Source organism: Schistocerca cancellata, chromosome 4 (genome assembly GCF_023864275.1).
Source record: "Schistocerca cancellata isolate TAMUIC-IGC-003103 chromosome 4, iqSchCanc2.1, whole genome shotgun sequence".
Classification (NCBI taxonomy): Eukaryota; Metazoa; Arthropoda; class Insecta; order Orthoptera; family Acrididae; genus Schistocerca; species Schistocerca cancellata.
In genome coordinates, this window is record NC_064629.1 from 825,589,075 (window position 1) to 825,605,619 (window position 16,545).

The 16,545-nt window shown below is 43.9% G+C and overlaps 1 protein-coding gene across 1 annotated transcript in view; it reads right to left on the reverse strand.

The window, feature by feature from the left end:
- The window catches only part of LOC126183592 (osmotic avoidance abnormal protein 3), a 381,860-nt gene that overhangs the window by 317,538 nt on the left and 47,777 nt on the right, over positions 1-16,545 (reverse strand). The window contains exon 2 of the mRNA XM_049925691.1: positions 7,971-8,061. Within this exon, the coding sequence (XP_049781648.1) occupies positions 7,971-8,054 (84 nt within the window). The 5' untranslated portion in view covers positions 8,055-8,061. The remainder of the gene's footprint in view (positions 1-7,970; positions 8,062-16,545) is intronic.

The following is a 16,545-nucleotide window of genomic DNA, read 5'->3' on the forward strand; positions in this document are numbered from 1 at the left end:
CGACAAACGTCCATACATCACTGAAGTCGCAGATACGAATAGGCTGGGAAGGCGCTACATAGTACGCTTTGGAAATCAGTTCATTAGGATGTCTATCTGCAGGCGCGAGTTAGAATTTTTTTGGAGATTTGTGGTAAGTTCCTATGGGACCAAAGTGCGGGCGTCATCGGTCCCTATGCTTACACACTATTTAATGTAACTTAAACTAACTTACGCTAAGGACAACACACACCCATGCCCGAGGGAGGACTCGAACCTCCGACGGAGGCACCCGCGCGAACCGTGACAAGGCGCCCAAGACCGCGCGGCTACCGCGCGGCTGTGAGTTAGACTGATGGTACACTACACAGCAGATAATTTGTTTACATGTTTTCATGTATTGCACGCCTGATTCCTAGTGCAACTACGCCACGGCGGGTATTACGAATCGAGAGAAATACTTTATCCATCGGGGCGTTACTTTTCTATATGGCTTGAGGTTTTCACGTAGTCGTCTTCCGAAATCCCGGACTTTCGTGTAACCCTGTACATCGAAGCAATTCAGGGGCGCTGCTAGACGTGTTGATTCGAAACCTTAGAGGAAAGAAGACGGTCTTTTCGGGAAACGGTTTTCAGCAAATTTAGACAGCTAGTAGCATTACTGACAGAGGGCAGAACGATTCTGCTACCTCCAATCATCTTCTCTCGTTATGATAAAACAAGAGAAAGTAGTAATCACACAATGAGTGGAACCGTCTATAAGTTAGACCAAACAAGTATAATCACCATGCTTTCTTGACGACTTTTTTTTTAGCATTCTGTGACTATCGTTCCTGTAATAGCATCACAGTCTTTAATTGCTCTCTCATAAACGACGCACTGGAAGAGCCATTTCTGTGTCTAGCCAGGATGTCTAAAATACGCTGCATGACGAAAAAAAATGAAGCATCCAGAAGAAATGGTCGGATGTCAATGTAACTTCGTAAATGTATACACCATTGGCGGGTATCTAAATAATTAGGTTCGCAGTTCCCCGCGAGAGGCACAACGGTTCAAATGGCTCTGAGCACTATGGGACTTTACATCTGAGGTCATCAGTCCCCTAGAACTTAGAGCTACTTAAACCTAACAGGATTCGAACCTGCGACCGTAGCGGTCGCGCGGTTCCAGACTGAAGCGCCTAGAAACGCTCGACCACATCGGCCGGCAGCAGAACGGTCGACGGGACGTTAAACCCTAATATTCTTTCCTTCCTCTCTCTGCTCTCTCTGACCTAGATGCATGCACTGATTCGATTGGGAAGATTGTTATAAAGCCGTTAGTCGTGTCCTCAGGCAAGTTGGCCACTGGAATGCATAAATGTTGCTCGTACTTAATGTTTACCTGGCCGACATCGAGGTCATTACACTATCCTACTTTACAGAGCAGACAAGACCCCGAACCCCAAGTTCTGTGAAGAGTCATGGACGTCCAACCATTTATCGCCTAGTGGAGGTTTCACAGTCCTTCTACCTCTTTCCGTAGGTGCTCACGACAGGAGCTCGTGAACATTTGACCAGCTTCGCCGTTTTCGAGGTATTCGTTGACAGGATCTGCGTATAATAACCTGCCCTTTGTCAGTTGCTTATCTCAACGAATTTCCCCTTTTGCAGCCCATATGTTCGCTAGGTTGGTCCCTCGTCCGTGTATGCTCCGCTTACACACTTTTGTTACCGCGTTACGTGCCCGCAACGCCATCAGTTGGCATCCAACGTCGCGGTGGGCAGTGATCATAATGTTTTGGCTCATCAGTCTATATCTTACGGATAGCCGGCCGCGGTGGTCGAGCGGTTCTAGGCGCTTCAGTCCGGAACCGCGCGACTGCTACGGTCGCAGGTTGGAATCCTGCCTCGAGCATGGATGTGTGTGATGTCATATGCTTCAAATGGCTCTGAGCACTATGGGACTTAACTTCTGAGGTCATCAGTCCCCTAGAACTCAGAACTACTTAAACCTAACTAACCTAAGGACATCACACACATCCATGCCCGAGGCAGGATTCGAACCTGCGACCGTAGCGGTCGCGCAGCTCCAGACTGTAGCGCCTAGTACCGCTCGGCCACTCGGCTGGCATTGTGATGTCCTTGGGTTAGTTAGGTTTAAGTAGTTCTAAGTTCTAGGGGACTGATGACCTCAGATGTTAAGTCTCATAGTGCTCAGAGCCATTTGAACCATTTTCTTACGGACACAAGAATTATCTTCCATTGCTCCATAGACATTTCACTGAAAGTGTCTCCAGCAGAGTTTACTACTTACTAAATACATCTGAAGTGTAGTGTTGCAGTTTTATTCAAACTGTAAATTCTTTTGCTAATCAGTGTATCTTCGTGGACTGTGTGATGGAATGTCTAGTACAGATAGGTGCGGTAACTTTTATTTAAGACGGCTTCAAGATTACTTAATGCTCTGCTAAGTGACTGTTTGCCAGTAACTTCAAACAACTTGTATATTACAAAAGAGCTGTAGAATTGCACGAAATTACTCCTCTTTTCTGCAAAGTCTGTTGGAGCTGTCACTCGGCAGGTCCCATACAAGTCTACAACATACAAAATGTACCACCACGCTCAGTATGGAAAACGGCAGCACATCAGCTAAATAAGTAGATAGTGATTTTAACTTGCGCTCGGTCGTTAAAATGGCTGGCCAGGCAGCGGCGCGTGGCACTGCGTTCGCTTTATTGGCCTCGTTGGCCTGTAAATATTGTCACGATCGATCCGAGCTACCTAATTACTCACCCATCACACTGCAGTTACGCGCAGCAGTATTTTCTGTACTATCCAGACGAGAACACCGCTTAAAACGACTTCATAGCCCTTTTACCTTCATTTAACACCCTTTCTTTACCGATAAGTTCCTTTAACAATATTTGTTCACTGTGAGAACCGAAATACAACTGGAGCTGTTTCCTAAACAGGACGGAAATTTTTGCAAAATGACACAACCGAGTATCTGTTTCCTGTTTTAAAATGAGAACGCTTCCACCTATGAAATGAAACCATAGAGTACTGCGTCTAAGCTAATATTGAGCGATATTATAACAACGGCCATGTCATTAGTTCGAAACGGAATATTACGATCGAGTCTCATGAGAGTTTTTGAGTGTAGCATGCCCATGCCAGCTGGGTTGTTATGTCGTGTGGATGGTTTTGATGTTTGCTTGTGCAATGTGTCTGTGTTGTTAACGGGAAACAAACCGGCGCTTTCCATTTACACCGAGCGTCGCGTGAAAGACGTGATGAGCAGTATTTGTTTGGACTGACTCCAGCTACACATTCCAAAAACGAAATTGCAAACATCTGCCGAAACCCCATAGAAAATTTGCCTGACGATTCTTGGGGGGACTCTCTGTATAGTTCGACCAATTTGTTGGGTCTTCCTTTTTGTATAAAATTTATTTCCAGTCATGTGGGTCCTGTTCCTTCTGCCAGAGAGGGCTGATAATTTTGTGGGGGTTGTTTATAAAAGGAAATTTATAGACCTTCCATATACCCGTGCCTACACCATCACTTCCAGGAGCTTCTAGCTTTTTCATTTCCTTGTGCTTCCTTTAATTTCTAGTAAACTGAGTTCTTCAGCACTGGGTCAGCGATAAAATATTCAATATTTTCTTCGTGAGAGCTATCTACTGTTGGAGCATTCGGTAGTTTCTTTACATATTGTTTCCATATGTTAGAAGTTTCACTTCCTTATTTTACCAATGTGGCATATGGTCTTTTACGAACGATCCAAACTTTTTTATAGTGGTGGTACAAAACTGTTGGATTCCATACAGTTACTTCATGATGGAAATAATGTTTTCAAAAACACCTGTGATTGATTATTTTACGATCGTCGAAGACTAACGAACCGAGTCCAGACGAGAAATAACAGCTTTAAATAATCACACTGCATTCACCTAATTTTACTGTCATCTGAGCACGGAAGTAAATGACATGCTAGACATCCGCGTATTCCATATACGCCAGTTTGCTGTTCTCTATGTATCGCGACTCATCACTCCATAAAACCACTTTCCACTGCTCCAGAAATGAGTTATACAGACTGTATGGCTATTTTAGGAAGGAGTGAGTAGAGGATAATGAAACAGGTAAATAATGCTAATAAACATAGACCCGGAAATCAAAGGTTTCCCCAGTACGATGTATGCATAACTGCAGTCATGCCGATATTACCGCACTGTTAATATCTAACGTTACGTTTATTTCGAAACACCACAAGTGAGGTGTTAATTGGAAACTGAAAACTGCCCTCTTTTGATTTTATCATCATCATAACGGATACCTAAGTATAGGTAAATAGCGTTTCGACGACAAATGTATCGGTCGTGGCTTGCCTATATCATGGCCTTCCACAACCCACGACTTGAACCCGTTGGAGTTTTTTTGTATTTGGATATTTAAAAACTTTGGCTCATTCAATCCATGTTGGTAACATCGATTAACTCCAGCAACGCATTGTGGATGGCTTTCAGTGCACTCGGAACACGCCTAGCATTTTTGAAAATGCAGGGGCATCGATGAGGAGACATATTGAAGCTTGGCTTCACATGAACAGGGGTTATGTGGAACACTTGTTTAATATGCTTGCCTTCAAGTGTATATCTGCAGTTTGTATCCTCGGGGACTCAGTTACAAAGTGTTCATGTAATCTGTCATAATTTATCGTGTCGGGGAAACCAGTGGTTTCCGGGCCTATGTTAATTAGGATTATTTGCTTCCTTCATTGTCCTCTACTCCTCCCCCCCCCCCCCTTTCGTTTGTACTCGTAACAAGCGCCCTTACAGTTGTATGAGACATCTTGCATTCGTTCTGGTGATCCGTGACCTCTGGACAGCTGCGCGGCCATAAGAACGGAAATGTACCGCCTCTTAAGGAGTCTGTCTGTTTCTGACCCCTCTGGTTGAGCGGCAATGAATATTCTCTACGGTTCATAGCAGGCACCGGTTGGTTATAATTAAAGCACAGCTGTTCACGGAGGTCCAGTGTGGACTGTAATTATCGTACGTCAGAGAAACTTGATAGATATTCTAATGCGTTAATGCGGAATCGATTTACACTGAAAAGAGTTAATTCCAGTTTCGGTCACCAGGTGCAAATCTGACGCTGTACAGCATGTAGTCGACGTCTCCGGCGCTCATATTGAAACAATTGTGCAAGCGGCGGTTATTAATAAAATCCATATTATGTCTTTCTCACTTTTTTCTGCCCATCTCCTGATAGTAATCCACTACATATGGACATATTTACATACGCATTTCTTGTATACACAACGCCAGATTTGCACCTGGTGGCCAAAATTGGAACCAATTTTTTTCCAGCGTTCTTCGGTTCCGCGTTAACGCATTAGAATATCTACGAAGTTTCTCTGCCGTACGATAGTTACAGCCCACACTACACCTCTGTGAGTAGCTGCAAATTAACTACACTCCTGGAAATGGAAAAAAGAACACATTGACACCGGTGTGTCAGACCCACCATACTTGCACCAGACACTGCGAGAGGGCTGTACAAGCAATGATCACACGCACGGCACAGCGGACACACCAGGAACCGCGGTGTTGGCCGTCGAATGGCACTAGCTGCGCAGCATTTGTGCACCGCCGCCGTCAGTGTCAGCCAGTTTGCCGTGGCATACGGAGCTCCATCGCAGTCTTTAACACTGGTAGCATGCCGCGACAGCGTGGACGTGAACCGTATGTGCAGTTGACGGACTTTGAGCGAGGGCGTATAGTGGGCATGCGGGAGGCCGGGTGGACGTACCGCCGAATTGCTCAACACGTGGGGCGTGAGGTCTCCACAGTACATCGATGTTGTCGCCAGTGGTCGGCGGAAGGTGCACGTGCCCGTCGACCTGGGACCGGACCGCAGCGACGCATGGATGCACGCCAAGACCGTAGGATCCTACGCAGTGCCGTAGGGGACCGCACCGCCACTTCCCAGCAAATTAGCGACACTGTTGCTCCTGGGGTATCGGCGAGGACCATTCGCAACCGTCTCCATGAAGCTGGGCTACGGTCCCGCACACCGTTAGGCCGTCTTCCGCTCACGCCCCAACATCGTGCAGCCCGCCTCCAGTGGTGTCGCGACAGGCGTGAATGGAGGGACGAATGGAGACGTGTCGTCTTCAGCGATGAGAGTCGCTTCTGCCTTGGTGCCAATGATGGTCGTATGCGTGTTTGGCGCCGTGCAGGTGAGCGCCACAATCAGGACTGCATACGACCGAGGCACACAGGGCCAACACCCGGCATCATGGTGTGGGGAGCGATCTCCTACACTGGCCGTACACCACTGGTGATCGTCGAGGGGACACTGAATAGTGCACGGTACATCCAAACCGTCATCGAACCCATCGTTCTACCATTCCTAGACCGGCAAGGGAACGTGCTGTTCCAACAGGACAATGCACGTCCACATGTATCCCGTGCCACCCAACGTGCTCTAGAAGGTGTAAGTCAACTACCCTGGCCAGCAAGATCTCCGGATCTGTCCCCCATTGAGCATGTTTGGGACTGGATGAAGCGTCGTCTCACGCGGTCTGCACGTCCAGCACGAACGCTGGTCCAACTGAGGCGCCAGGTGGAAATGGCATGGCAAGCCGTTCCACAGGACTACATCCAGCATCTCTACGATCGTCTCCATGGGAGAATAGCAGCCTGCATTGCTGCGAAAGGTGGATATACACTGTACTAGTGCCGACATTGTGCATGCTCTGTTGCCTGTGTCTATGTGCCTGTGGTTCTGTCAGTGTGATCATGTGATGTATCTGACCCCAGGAATGTGTCAATAAAGTTTCCCCTTCCTGGGACAATGAATTCACGGTGTTCTTATTTCAATTTCCAGGAGTGTATAACCATCCGGTACTGTTGGCGACTGGACTGCACAGTAGCCTTAGAATTTGGTGGACGCCTACCGTTAATTTATTAGGCCTACTAAGGCTTCGACAGAATTTAGCGCTTCCCAGGCTGTTTCACAATAACTTCATTGACTAAAAATCTGACCGCGTGCAACCCTGTGAAATCTTTCTGACACAATAACCCAGAGTGGACGCCTATAATTACGCCCTATTTGATCTTACACATTTGTCACCTTGGATTTATTGACAAGCTACAAGACAATGATGTTAATACATTGTGACTACTTCTGTTTAATTCTGAATGCATAGCCGGGCATCACATAGTGGGTGTCCAGAGCATATTGAGCTCAAATTCTATGACACCTTACCAAACAGTCTTTTCCCAAAACTAGCACAAACACAAATTATAAGAGTGGTTCAATTCAGTTGCTTGTAGAGCTCTGTGATGTTTTCCTTAAAATTAAATGCTCTGTATCTAAAAGGATTCGTTCTTTATGAGAACACAACTTAATAATTATTTAAACAACCGGTTACAATTTTCTGTGTTGCTTCATGTTTTATGGGATAAAGTATAGCACTTTCATTGAAAAGAAGAACTAATTTTTGTCCTTACTTTTTTGGTCATAAACATACGTCTGGAATAACAGAGTATTCATCATAAAGTTCTGAGTATATGCCTTATTACTCAATATATAGAAGAATTCCTTCCGTTTGTAAGCTATTTACTTACCAAACGAAGTTTTTAGCACTGATCTTCATACATGTGGAACATTATTTGTTTGCTACGCCGTACATTTCACAAAAATTCATATTTTTGAGAAAGCGCCGTCTAATGTTAACAAAGTTCTGGCTATTCATATATGCTTTGTTGTGTGCGCATTTGTAGAGAGGGTGGATGAAGTGGAGAATTTTTCCAAAGGAGTGAACAAAATTGCTGGACAACAATTTGCTAGATCACTGTCTACTTCCTGACGAATCTCATATGTGTTCCGGCACGTCTTCGTGGAAAAGTAAAGTCATGTGATAAGTCGCTTAGCTGTGCCGAAAAGTGACTCTGTATGTAGACTGTGGCATTAGGCAATTATTTTGTAAGGACTTACTTTACAACGTAGGTCTAGTTCCCTTCTGTTCATGGGGCGGCAGCGAACCACCACTCTCACGCATTCTGCCATAGCCGACACCATGAATCGCCTGTGACAACAGAATGAGTCCATATTAGAACACAAAATTTAATATCGTATTTCCACAGTTCCACTCTATGCAACAAGATATTAAATAACCCTTTCGCCAGTTTTGACAACAACTATTATGAAATAATCTCTCCGAGACAAAAAATTATATTTTCAGTAACATTGTTTATGACTTGTTAAGAATTACATTGTAAAATAGCTCAGCAAGAGTATTCACAGTCTGAAGTAATTTAGTGGCGATTTTTACTCTCAGCGAATATTATCGTTAAATGTAGTTAATACTAGAAAGTTACTACATTTTTTCCTTGGGAAATAGCAGCAAATGTTCTAAAGTCTCCGACATTCGTCATTCTGTATACTGGGATTTTTACGAATTTTACGACTCTTTCCTGTAATTTAGCTCCTCGGCTATGAAGTGGGTAATTTATGAATTCAGATGTTTGAAACACCTGATCACCATGAAAAGAGTAGCATTTATTTACCGACATTTTCTAAAGTTGATAAACGTCGCTTAATACTTTTTAACTTATTTAACGGAAGGAATCTTACGTACGTCCTTTTTCTGTCACAAAATAGCAGTTCTTGTTATCACTAACCAGTTGTCAAAGACAGACGGGCGAAAAACTGTTAAGTGAGTTGAACGGGCTATTGCGTAGTTGAGTGGCCCCCTGCTGACCTCTGGTGCTGCTGCACTAACCTTCCGCACTGGAACGCGCATGTCCAGTCGCCAATCAATCAATGTCCAGTTACGAAACTTGACTATCACGAGTCTAGAGCTGCTACAAGATGTCAGACTTGAGTCACGCAACCGGTTGCTCTTGCTAATAAATTCATCTGTTGCCATAACAAAAACCCTCTAACGACCATTTTACGCCCTTTTAATAGATGGGACGTTCACATTAATAAAGGTCACAATTTTATATGTTTAAATTTTGTTTTTGTGTTGATTAAGGTAATATAGATTATTGCGGTTATGGGAGCTTCTAATGGTGTGTGAACAATTGTCATTATATTATGATGTTGAACGTTGCATAAGTATATCAAGGGAAGAATAGGAAATATCTGTTGTCTGACATTTCACGAACTGGTTTTAATTTAACAAACATACAGTTAACAGTCTGGAGAAAAGCTTAAAATGAGAATGGTGATGAAGAATTATATCAAATTTTCGTAGGAAGAATATTTTACGTGGTAGAGAATTAGCAGTTAAATGAACTGAATGTTACGTGTTGTTAACGCCAGAACCAGTGACCGAATACGAAAAATGAGAACGCGTATCAACAGCTAACGCCTCCAGCTATTCATCGATGTGGATGAGAGTAAGATTTTTAGCCAATGCAAATACGTAATTATACCAAGTAGTCATAATTATAGTGTAGCTACTCACAGAGCTCCAGTACGAGCTGTAATTATCGCATGGGAGCAAAACTTCACACTAGAACTTCGTAGGCATTACTTTTGACCACGCCCTCGTAGAACGTCTTTTCCATTTATTAGTCATCGTTTCTGCGATGACTTGAGAGTAATTATTTGGTACCAGTGCCTCTCTTCTATCATGTTTTCAAATTACGGTGAGTGTAGCTGCCAATAACTTGTAACATGCAGTAGCAACTTCCACGATCAACAGCCAATTAGGTTGTCATAATTTATATCTGGAGCACTTCGATACGTTGACAGCGGTCAATATTTGAATAAAATAACAGTTTGTGAACAAACTTTCTCCAAACTACAAACAGGAAAATTTTATATGGAACACAGCTTTGACCATGAATCTTTCTGTACGTCATTCCACTCTCGCAAACTTTCGACGAGCGAGAAACAAAATGTAGCGTTGAATAAACAATATTTTGTAATAATTGCAAGTGACAAAAAATCAGATACCATCTTCATGTTTCAGAAAATTCGCGTGTTTGGAGAAAGCAGATCTGTAACGTAGATTCTGTGTATTACAATTCGCTTGATGGTTTCGCAAATCTTTCTATGGGAGGGTCAACTTGACTCAAAGCTTCTCATGACATAGGCCTAACATATCCGTGTACATTGCTGCAGTCTGTAAGTGTACGGAGAATGGTTTACGACAGCATTTGTTTTCTTTCTCAAGGAGGCTGAGAGATATAATTGTTTATATTCCTGTATCTTTTCACTTATTTCACTGGCTGTATCATTATGACTGTATGTATTAATGGTGTAGCGTAGGATATCGGAGTCACCTTTGAAAGAAAACTGTCAAAATTTTAGAAAGGGTGAAGCCGTTCTTCTCGTTTCAGTTCGTTGTCCATGTTGTTTCTCGTATGTCTGTAAAATACTGGAACTGTGGTAATTAGTGTGATCGCTGGAAATTATTAGTAATATAATCAGTTACTTTTTTCCGTTTTATTACTTTCTTACGAAATCTTTTGAGGAGAAATCTTGCTATTTTCAGGTGTATAGTAATTTATTTTGCATTCAGCTTACATTGCTTGTATGTGTGGTGTTTCAAGTTGTTTACATTTGTCTAGATTAGAAAATTATTAACACTTTTTGTTATTTAATATTATAGTGCTTCTGAGCTGGGAAGTTTTTCTATGAGCGCTTGCACTGTAGCCAAGAAACACTCTCCATAAGCCGAGAACACGTTCACACACAACAGATTCGTTCACAATTGTGTGTAAACATCTCATATATCATAAGATCTGTTTTTTATGTCAAATACTGCATAATGTATAACATGGAGTTCAGTGTGTATTTGTTGCTGAACCGTGAGCCTGCTTTTAGCTGTTTTTTGTCTTTGTCATACGCTTTGATGCTTTTATTGCATCTTTTTCATACACAATAGGCTGAAGGCAGGTTCTCACCGTCCAACCACTAACAATATTTGATGTGCATCCCAAATAATGCGGGATTGGTTTCTCACAACACAGATAAATGCTTAGGTACTAAAAATTTCTAAAAAAAAAAAAAATAAGGATGTAAAATGCGTAAAGAATCTTCCTACGCAGATTTGCATTAGTCAAAAAAAGGTTGTCAGTATAACACACACAACAATCACAAGCTCAGTGAATTCTTCTACGTTTTCAAGACTGCTTTCGGCCATGGGTGATTTTAGAGAACGTGCTGGCGCAGGCATTTGATATGTGGCTTGCGCTGCGCAGCTCTTTCTGTAACGGATGTGCTGCCTGATGCGAGCGGACGGCAGCGAGCAGTTGACATCGTCTCTGCTGACAGGTGAAATTCCGTAAGCTGCTTATCTTACAGCGAGGTCCACCGGCCAGCCAGCCAGATAGGGCTTCGGGCGGCGAGCGATGCCGGCTGGCCCCGGGCTTACGGCTCGCCAGCGGCCAGGACAGATTAAGACCTAAGCTGCTGAATCTACCCATGGTCATGTATCCACTGAAGATGAGAGCATTAAGGACGTATAAAAACCTGTACAACCACTGACGGGATTGTGGGAACAGTGATCACTGATTGAAGGTATGCGCGCTCGCTGACGTCGCAAGCATCCCGATAGGCCGTGTCCAGCTCATTTTACAGGAACTTTTGTGCATTACAGTGCTTTTCACTTTATGGGCCTCACGTATGCTAACCGAAGATTGAACATACAGTCTAAGACAAACGACTTACCACGAAGGAATTATACAAATAGGACATGCGGCCTTTCGCGGATGATGCTGTAGTATACAGAGAAGTTACTGCATTAGAAAATTGCAGCGAAATGCAGGAAGATCTGCAGCGGATAAGCATTGGTGCAGGGAGTGGCAACTGACCATTAACATAGACAAATGTAATGTATTGCGAATACATAGAAAGAAGGATCCTTTATTGTATGATTATAGTATAGCGGAACAATCACTGGTAGCAGTAACTTCTGTAAAATATCTGGGAGTATGCATACAGAACCATTTGAAGTGGAATGATCATATAAAATTAATTGTTGGTAAGGCGGGTGCCAGGTTGAGATTCATTGGGAGAGTCCTTAGAAAATTTAGTCCATTAACAAAGGAGGTGGCTTACAAAACACTCGTTCGACCTATACTTGAGTATTGCTCATCAGTGTGGGATCCGTGCCAGGTCGGGTTGACAGAGGAGATAGAGAAGATCCAAAGAAGAGCGGCGCCTTTAGTCACAGGGTTATTTGGTAAGCGTGATAGCGTTGTGGAGATGTTTAGCAAACTCGAGTGGCAGACTCTGCAAGAGAGGCGCTCTGCATCGCGGTGTAGCTTGCTCTCCAGGTTTCGAGAGGGTGCGTTTCTGGATGAGGTATCGAACATATTGCTTCCCCCTACTTATACCTCCCGAGGAGATCACGAATGTAAAATTAGAGAGATTCGAGCCCGCACGGAGGCTTTCCGGCAGCGGTTCTTCCCGCGAACCATACGCGACTGGAACAGGAAAGGGAGGTAATGACAGTGGCACGTAAAGTACCCTCCGCCACACACCGTTGGGTGGCTTGCGGAGTATAAATGTAGATGTAGATTGAAATCGGTAGTTGTGATGTACATATACAGTCAAACAAATGATTACAGTTTCAGAAAAACTGGATGATTTATTCAAGAGAAGGAGACTCACAAATTGGACAGGTCAATAACGCGTTGGTTCACCTCTGGTCGTTATCCAAGGAGTTATTCGGTTTGGTATTGATTGACAGAGTTGTTGGATGTCCTCCTGAGGAATTCCGTCTCAGAATCTGTCCAATTGGCGCGTTAGCTCGTCAAAATCCCGAGCTGATTGGAAAGCCCTACCCATAAAGCTCCTAACGGTCTCAATTGGGAAGATATCCGGCAACCTTGCCGGAGAAGATGGGGTTTGGCAAACACGAAGACAAGCAGTGAAAACTCTCACCATGTGCAGGTGGGAATTATCTTGCTAAAATGTTAGCTCAGGATGACTTGCTATGAAGGGCAATAAAACGGGGCGTAGAATATCGACGACTATCGCTGTGCTGTAAGGGTGCAAGGGTTGACAACCGAATGGGTCCTGCTGTGAAAATAAATGGCATACATTATTCGGAAGCTCGTGCCATAGGAAGCATAGAGTTTCCCGTAAAAAAATTAACTGTAGGTGCCATACAAGAGAGAAATAATTTTAGCCCGTTTACTGGTTTAGAGTCTTTGGTTCCTCAATCACTATTAATTGCTATAAAGTATCTATACTATGGCTGACTGACTGTTACATGACCCTGTTATTTAAGTCTTCCAAATATCTCTCATTGTAATCATGTGAACTAAAAGAAACCATGACAACAACCAGGACAACAAGTATAACCTCCCCCGTTTCCTGTTCCACTAGCGAATGGTCTGTGGGAATAACGACTGCTGCTAAACCCCCGTATGAAATAAAATATCTCTAATTTTACATTCATGGTCTTTTCGCAAGATATGCGTAGAAGGAAGCAACATATAGCTGACTGTTCTAGGACCGTGTGCTCTCGGAATTTTGACAGTAAAGTGTGATGCAGAGCGCCTCTCTTGCAGTGTTTGCCACTGGCGTTGACAGAGGATCTCCGCAACGCTTCCGCGTTTACTAAATGAATCTGAGCATGACAGGTTAAAGTGGTCCGCAGACATGTTCACGTAGTCCGCAGCTGTAATGGTCACACGTGTGATGGAGGCCCAGATGAATATCATCATAGGATAATACTGCCCTCACTGACCAGCGTCCGGGGCGCGGCGCTTGTCTCGGACAGCCGTTCGCTTGGGTGATGGAGTATCTGGACAGGACTTGATATAACAACAAACTTGATTCATCCAATAAGGCAACACGTTTCCACTGTTCCACTGTTACTATGCTCACTGCAATCTTAACTAGGACAACATGGGAACACTAAGGGGTCGTCTGTTGATGAACCACATATTCAATAAACTGCGCTGAACGGTATGCTCCAAAACACTTGTACCAGCATCAACACTATCTGTCGCCAGATCTGCCACCTTTCCTGCTTTATACAGCGGGCTAACCGCTGACCTCTACGTGCTGTGATGAGGCGTCGATGACCAACACCCGATTTCAGTAGCACGCGAACGGCCGACCACCTTCGCAGTTTCCAAGACGCTCATTCCCAGGCGTCTGAGCATAACAATCTGCCCTCTGCGAAAGTCACTTATGTCTATCAGTGTTTTAGTTTGTGGCCCGTATCGCCACTAGAGTGGTCCCCATTCGTCTCTACCCCGCCCCGCTATGCACTTTCCTTTTCGTAACGTACGCGCAACACCACCAGGGGGCATTCACCTGGCTGTGGAAAATGGGACCAAACTGCTGATGTTATCTGTCCATAGGCTTACACACTACTTAATCTAACTTAAACTAACTTACGCTAAGGACAACACACAAACCCATGCCCGAGGGAGGACTCGAACCTCCGTCGGCGGGGAGGGAGGGGGGAGGGGGGGGGGAGTGGGAGCCGGCCGAACCGTGGCAAGGCCCCCAAGACCGCCCGGCTGCCCCGCGCGGCCATCTGGCTGTGGGCAGTGGCCCCATAGTGTTTTGGCTCACCTGTGTAGCATCCTCACTTTGGCCTGTAGTGAAACGAAATGCTGTCTGGTGAAGGGTCTGTGCTTTTGAGTACTCTATGAGTACCATCATGAAAATAATAGAAAACGTCAACATGTTACATTGTTCTTCTGTAAATCACTGCTTCCATTAATGCTTCGTCTCTGATGTGTAATGCTGAAGCCCATTTCATCTACTGACGAGCAATGTCGTATGAACATACTAGAATTACGTTTAAACAAGTGTGCAAACTCTTGAGAAGTATTCATTCTAAAGTACACTCTAAGATAAGAAAAAAAGGACGCACCACGAAGGAATTATCCGAATGGGACGGAAATCGGTAGATGGGAAGTACATGTACAAACGAACAAGTGATTACAATTTCAGAAAAACTGGATGATTTATTCAAGACAAAGAGTTTCACAAATTCAGGAAGTGAATAACGCGTGGACCACCTCTGCCCCTTCTGCAAGCAGTTATTCGACTTGGAATTGATTAATAGACATCTACATCTACATCTACGTGATTAATCTGCTATTCACAATAAAGTGCCTGGCAGAGGGTTCAATGAACCACCTTCAAGCTGTCTCTCTACCGTTCCACTCTCGAACGGCACGCGGGAAAACGAGCACTTAAATTTTTTTCTGTGCGAGCCCTGATTTATCTTATTTTATCGTGATGATCATTTCTCCCTATGTAGGTGGGTGGGAACAGAATGTTTCCGCAATCGGAGGAGAAAACTGGTGATTGAAATTTCATGAGAAGATCCCGTCGCAACGAAAAACGCCTTTGTTTTAATGATTGCCATTACAATTCACGTATCATGTCTGTGACACTATCTCCCCTATTTCGCGATAATACAAAACGAGCTGCCCTTCTTTGTACTTTTGCTATGTCTTGGAACTTGGAACTGTGACCTTTCTGACAGGAAATCACGAATCCAGTCGCACAACTGAGGTGATACTCCGTAGGCACGCAGTTTGGTTAGAAGACGCTTGTGAGGAACGGTGTCGAAAGCCTTCTGGAAATCTAAAAATATGGAATCAATTTGACATCCTCTGCCGATAGCACTTATTACTTCATGAGTATAAAGAGCTAGTTGTGTTTCCCAAGAACGATATTTTCTGAATCCGTGCTGACTATGTGTCAATAAATCGTTTTCTTCGAGGTACTTTATTGTGTTCGAATACAGTATATATTCCAAAACCCTACTGCAAATCGACGTTGGTGATATAGGCCTGTAATTCAGTGGATTACTCCTACTTCCCTTTTTGGCAATTTTCCAGTCTTTAGGTACGGATCATTCTGTGAGCGAGTGGTTGTATATAATTGATAAATAAGGAGCTATTTTATCAGCATACTCTGAGAGGAACCTGACTGATATACAAACTGGACCGGAGGTCTTGCCTTTATTAAGTGATTTAAGCTGTTTTGTTACACCGAGGATATCTACTTCTATGTTTCTCATCTTGGCAGTTGTTCTTGATTGGAATTCAGGAATATTTACATCGTCTTCTTTGGTGAAGGAGTTTCGGAAAACCGTGTTTAATAACTCTGCTTTAGTTGCACTGTCATCAGTGACTTCACCGTTGTTATCGCGCAGTGAAGGTATTGATTGCGTCTTGTCATTGGTGTGCTTTATGTATGACCAGAATCTCTTTGGGTTTTCTTCCAGATTTCGAGACAGAATTTCGTTGTGGAAATTATTAAAAGCTTAGAGTTGTTGGATGTTCAAAATGGCTCTGAGCACTATGGGACTCAACATCTTAGGTCATAAGTCCCCTAGAACTTAGAACTACTTAAACCTAACTAACCTAAGGACATCACACACACCCATGCCCGAGGCAGGATTCGAACCTGCGACCGTAGCAGTCCCGCGGTTCCGGACTGAGTTGTTGGATGTCTTCCTGAGGGAGGGACGTCGTGCCAAATTCTGTGAGGTTGGCTCATTAGATCGTCAAAATCTCGAAATTGTTGGAGGACACTTCCCACAATGTTCCAAACGTCCTCAGCTGGGAAG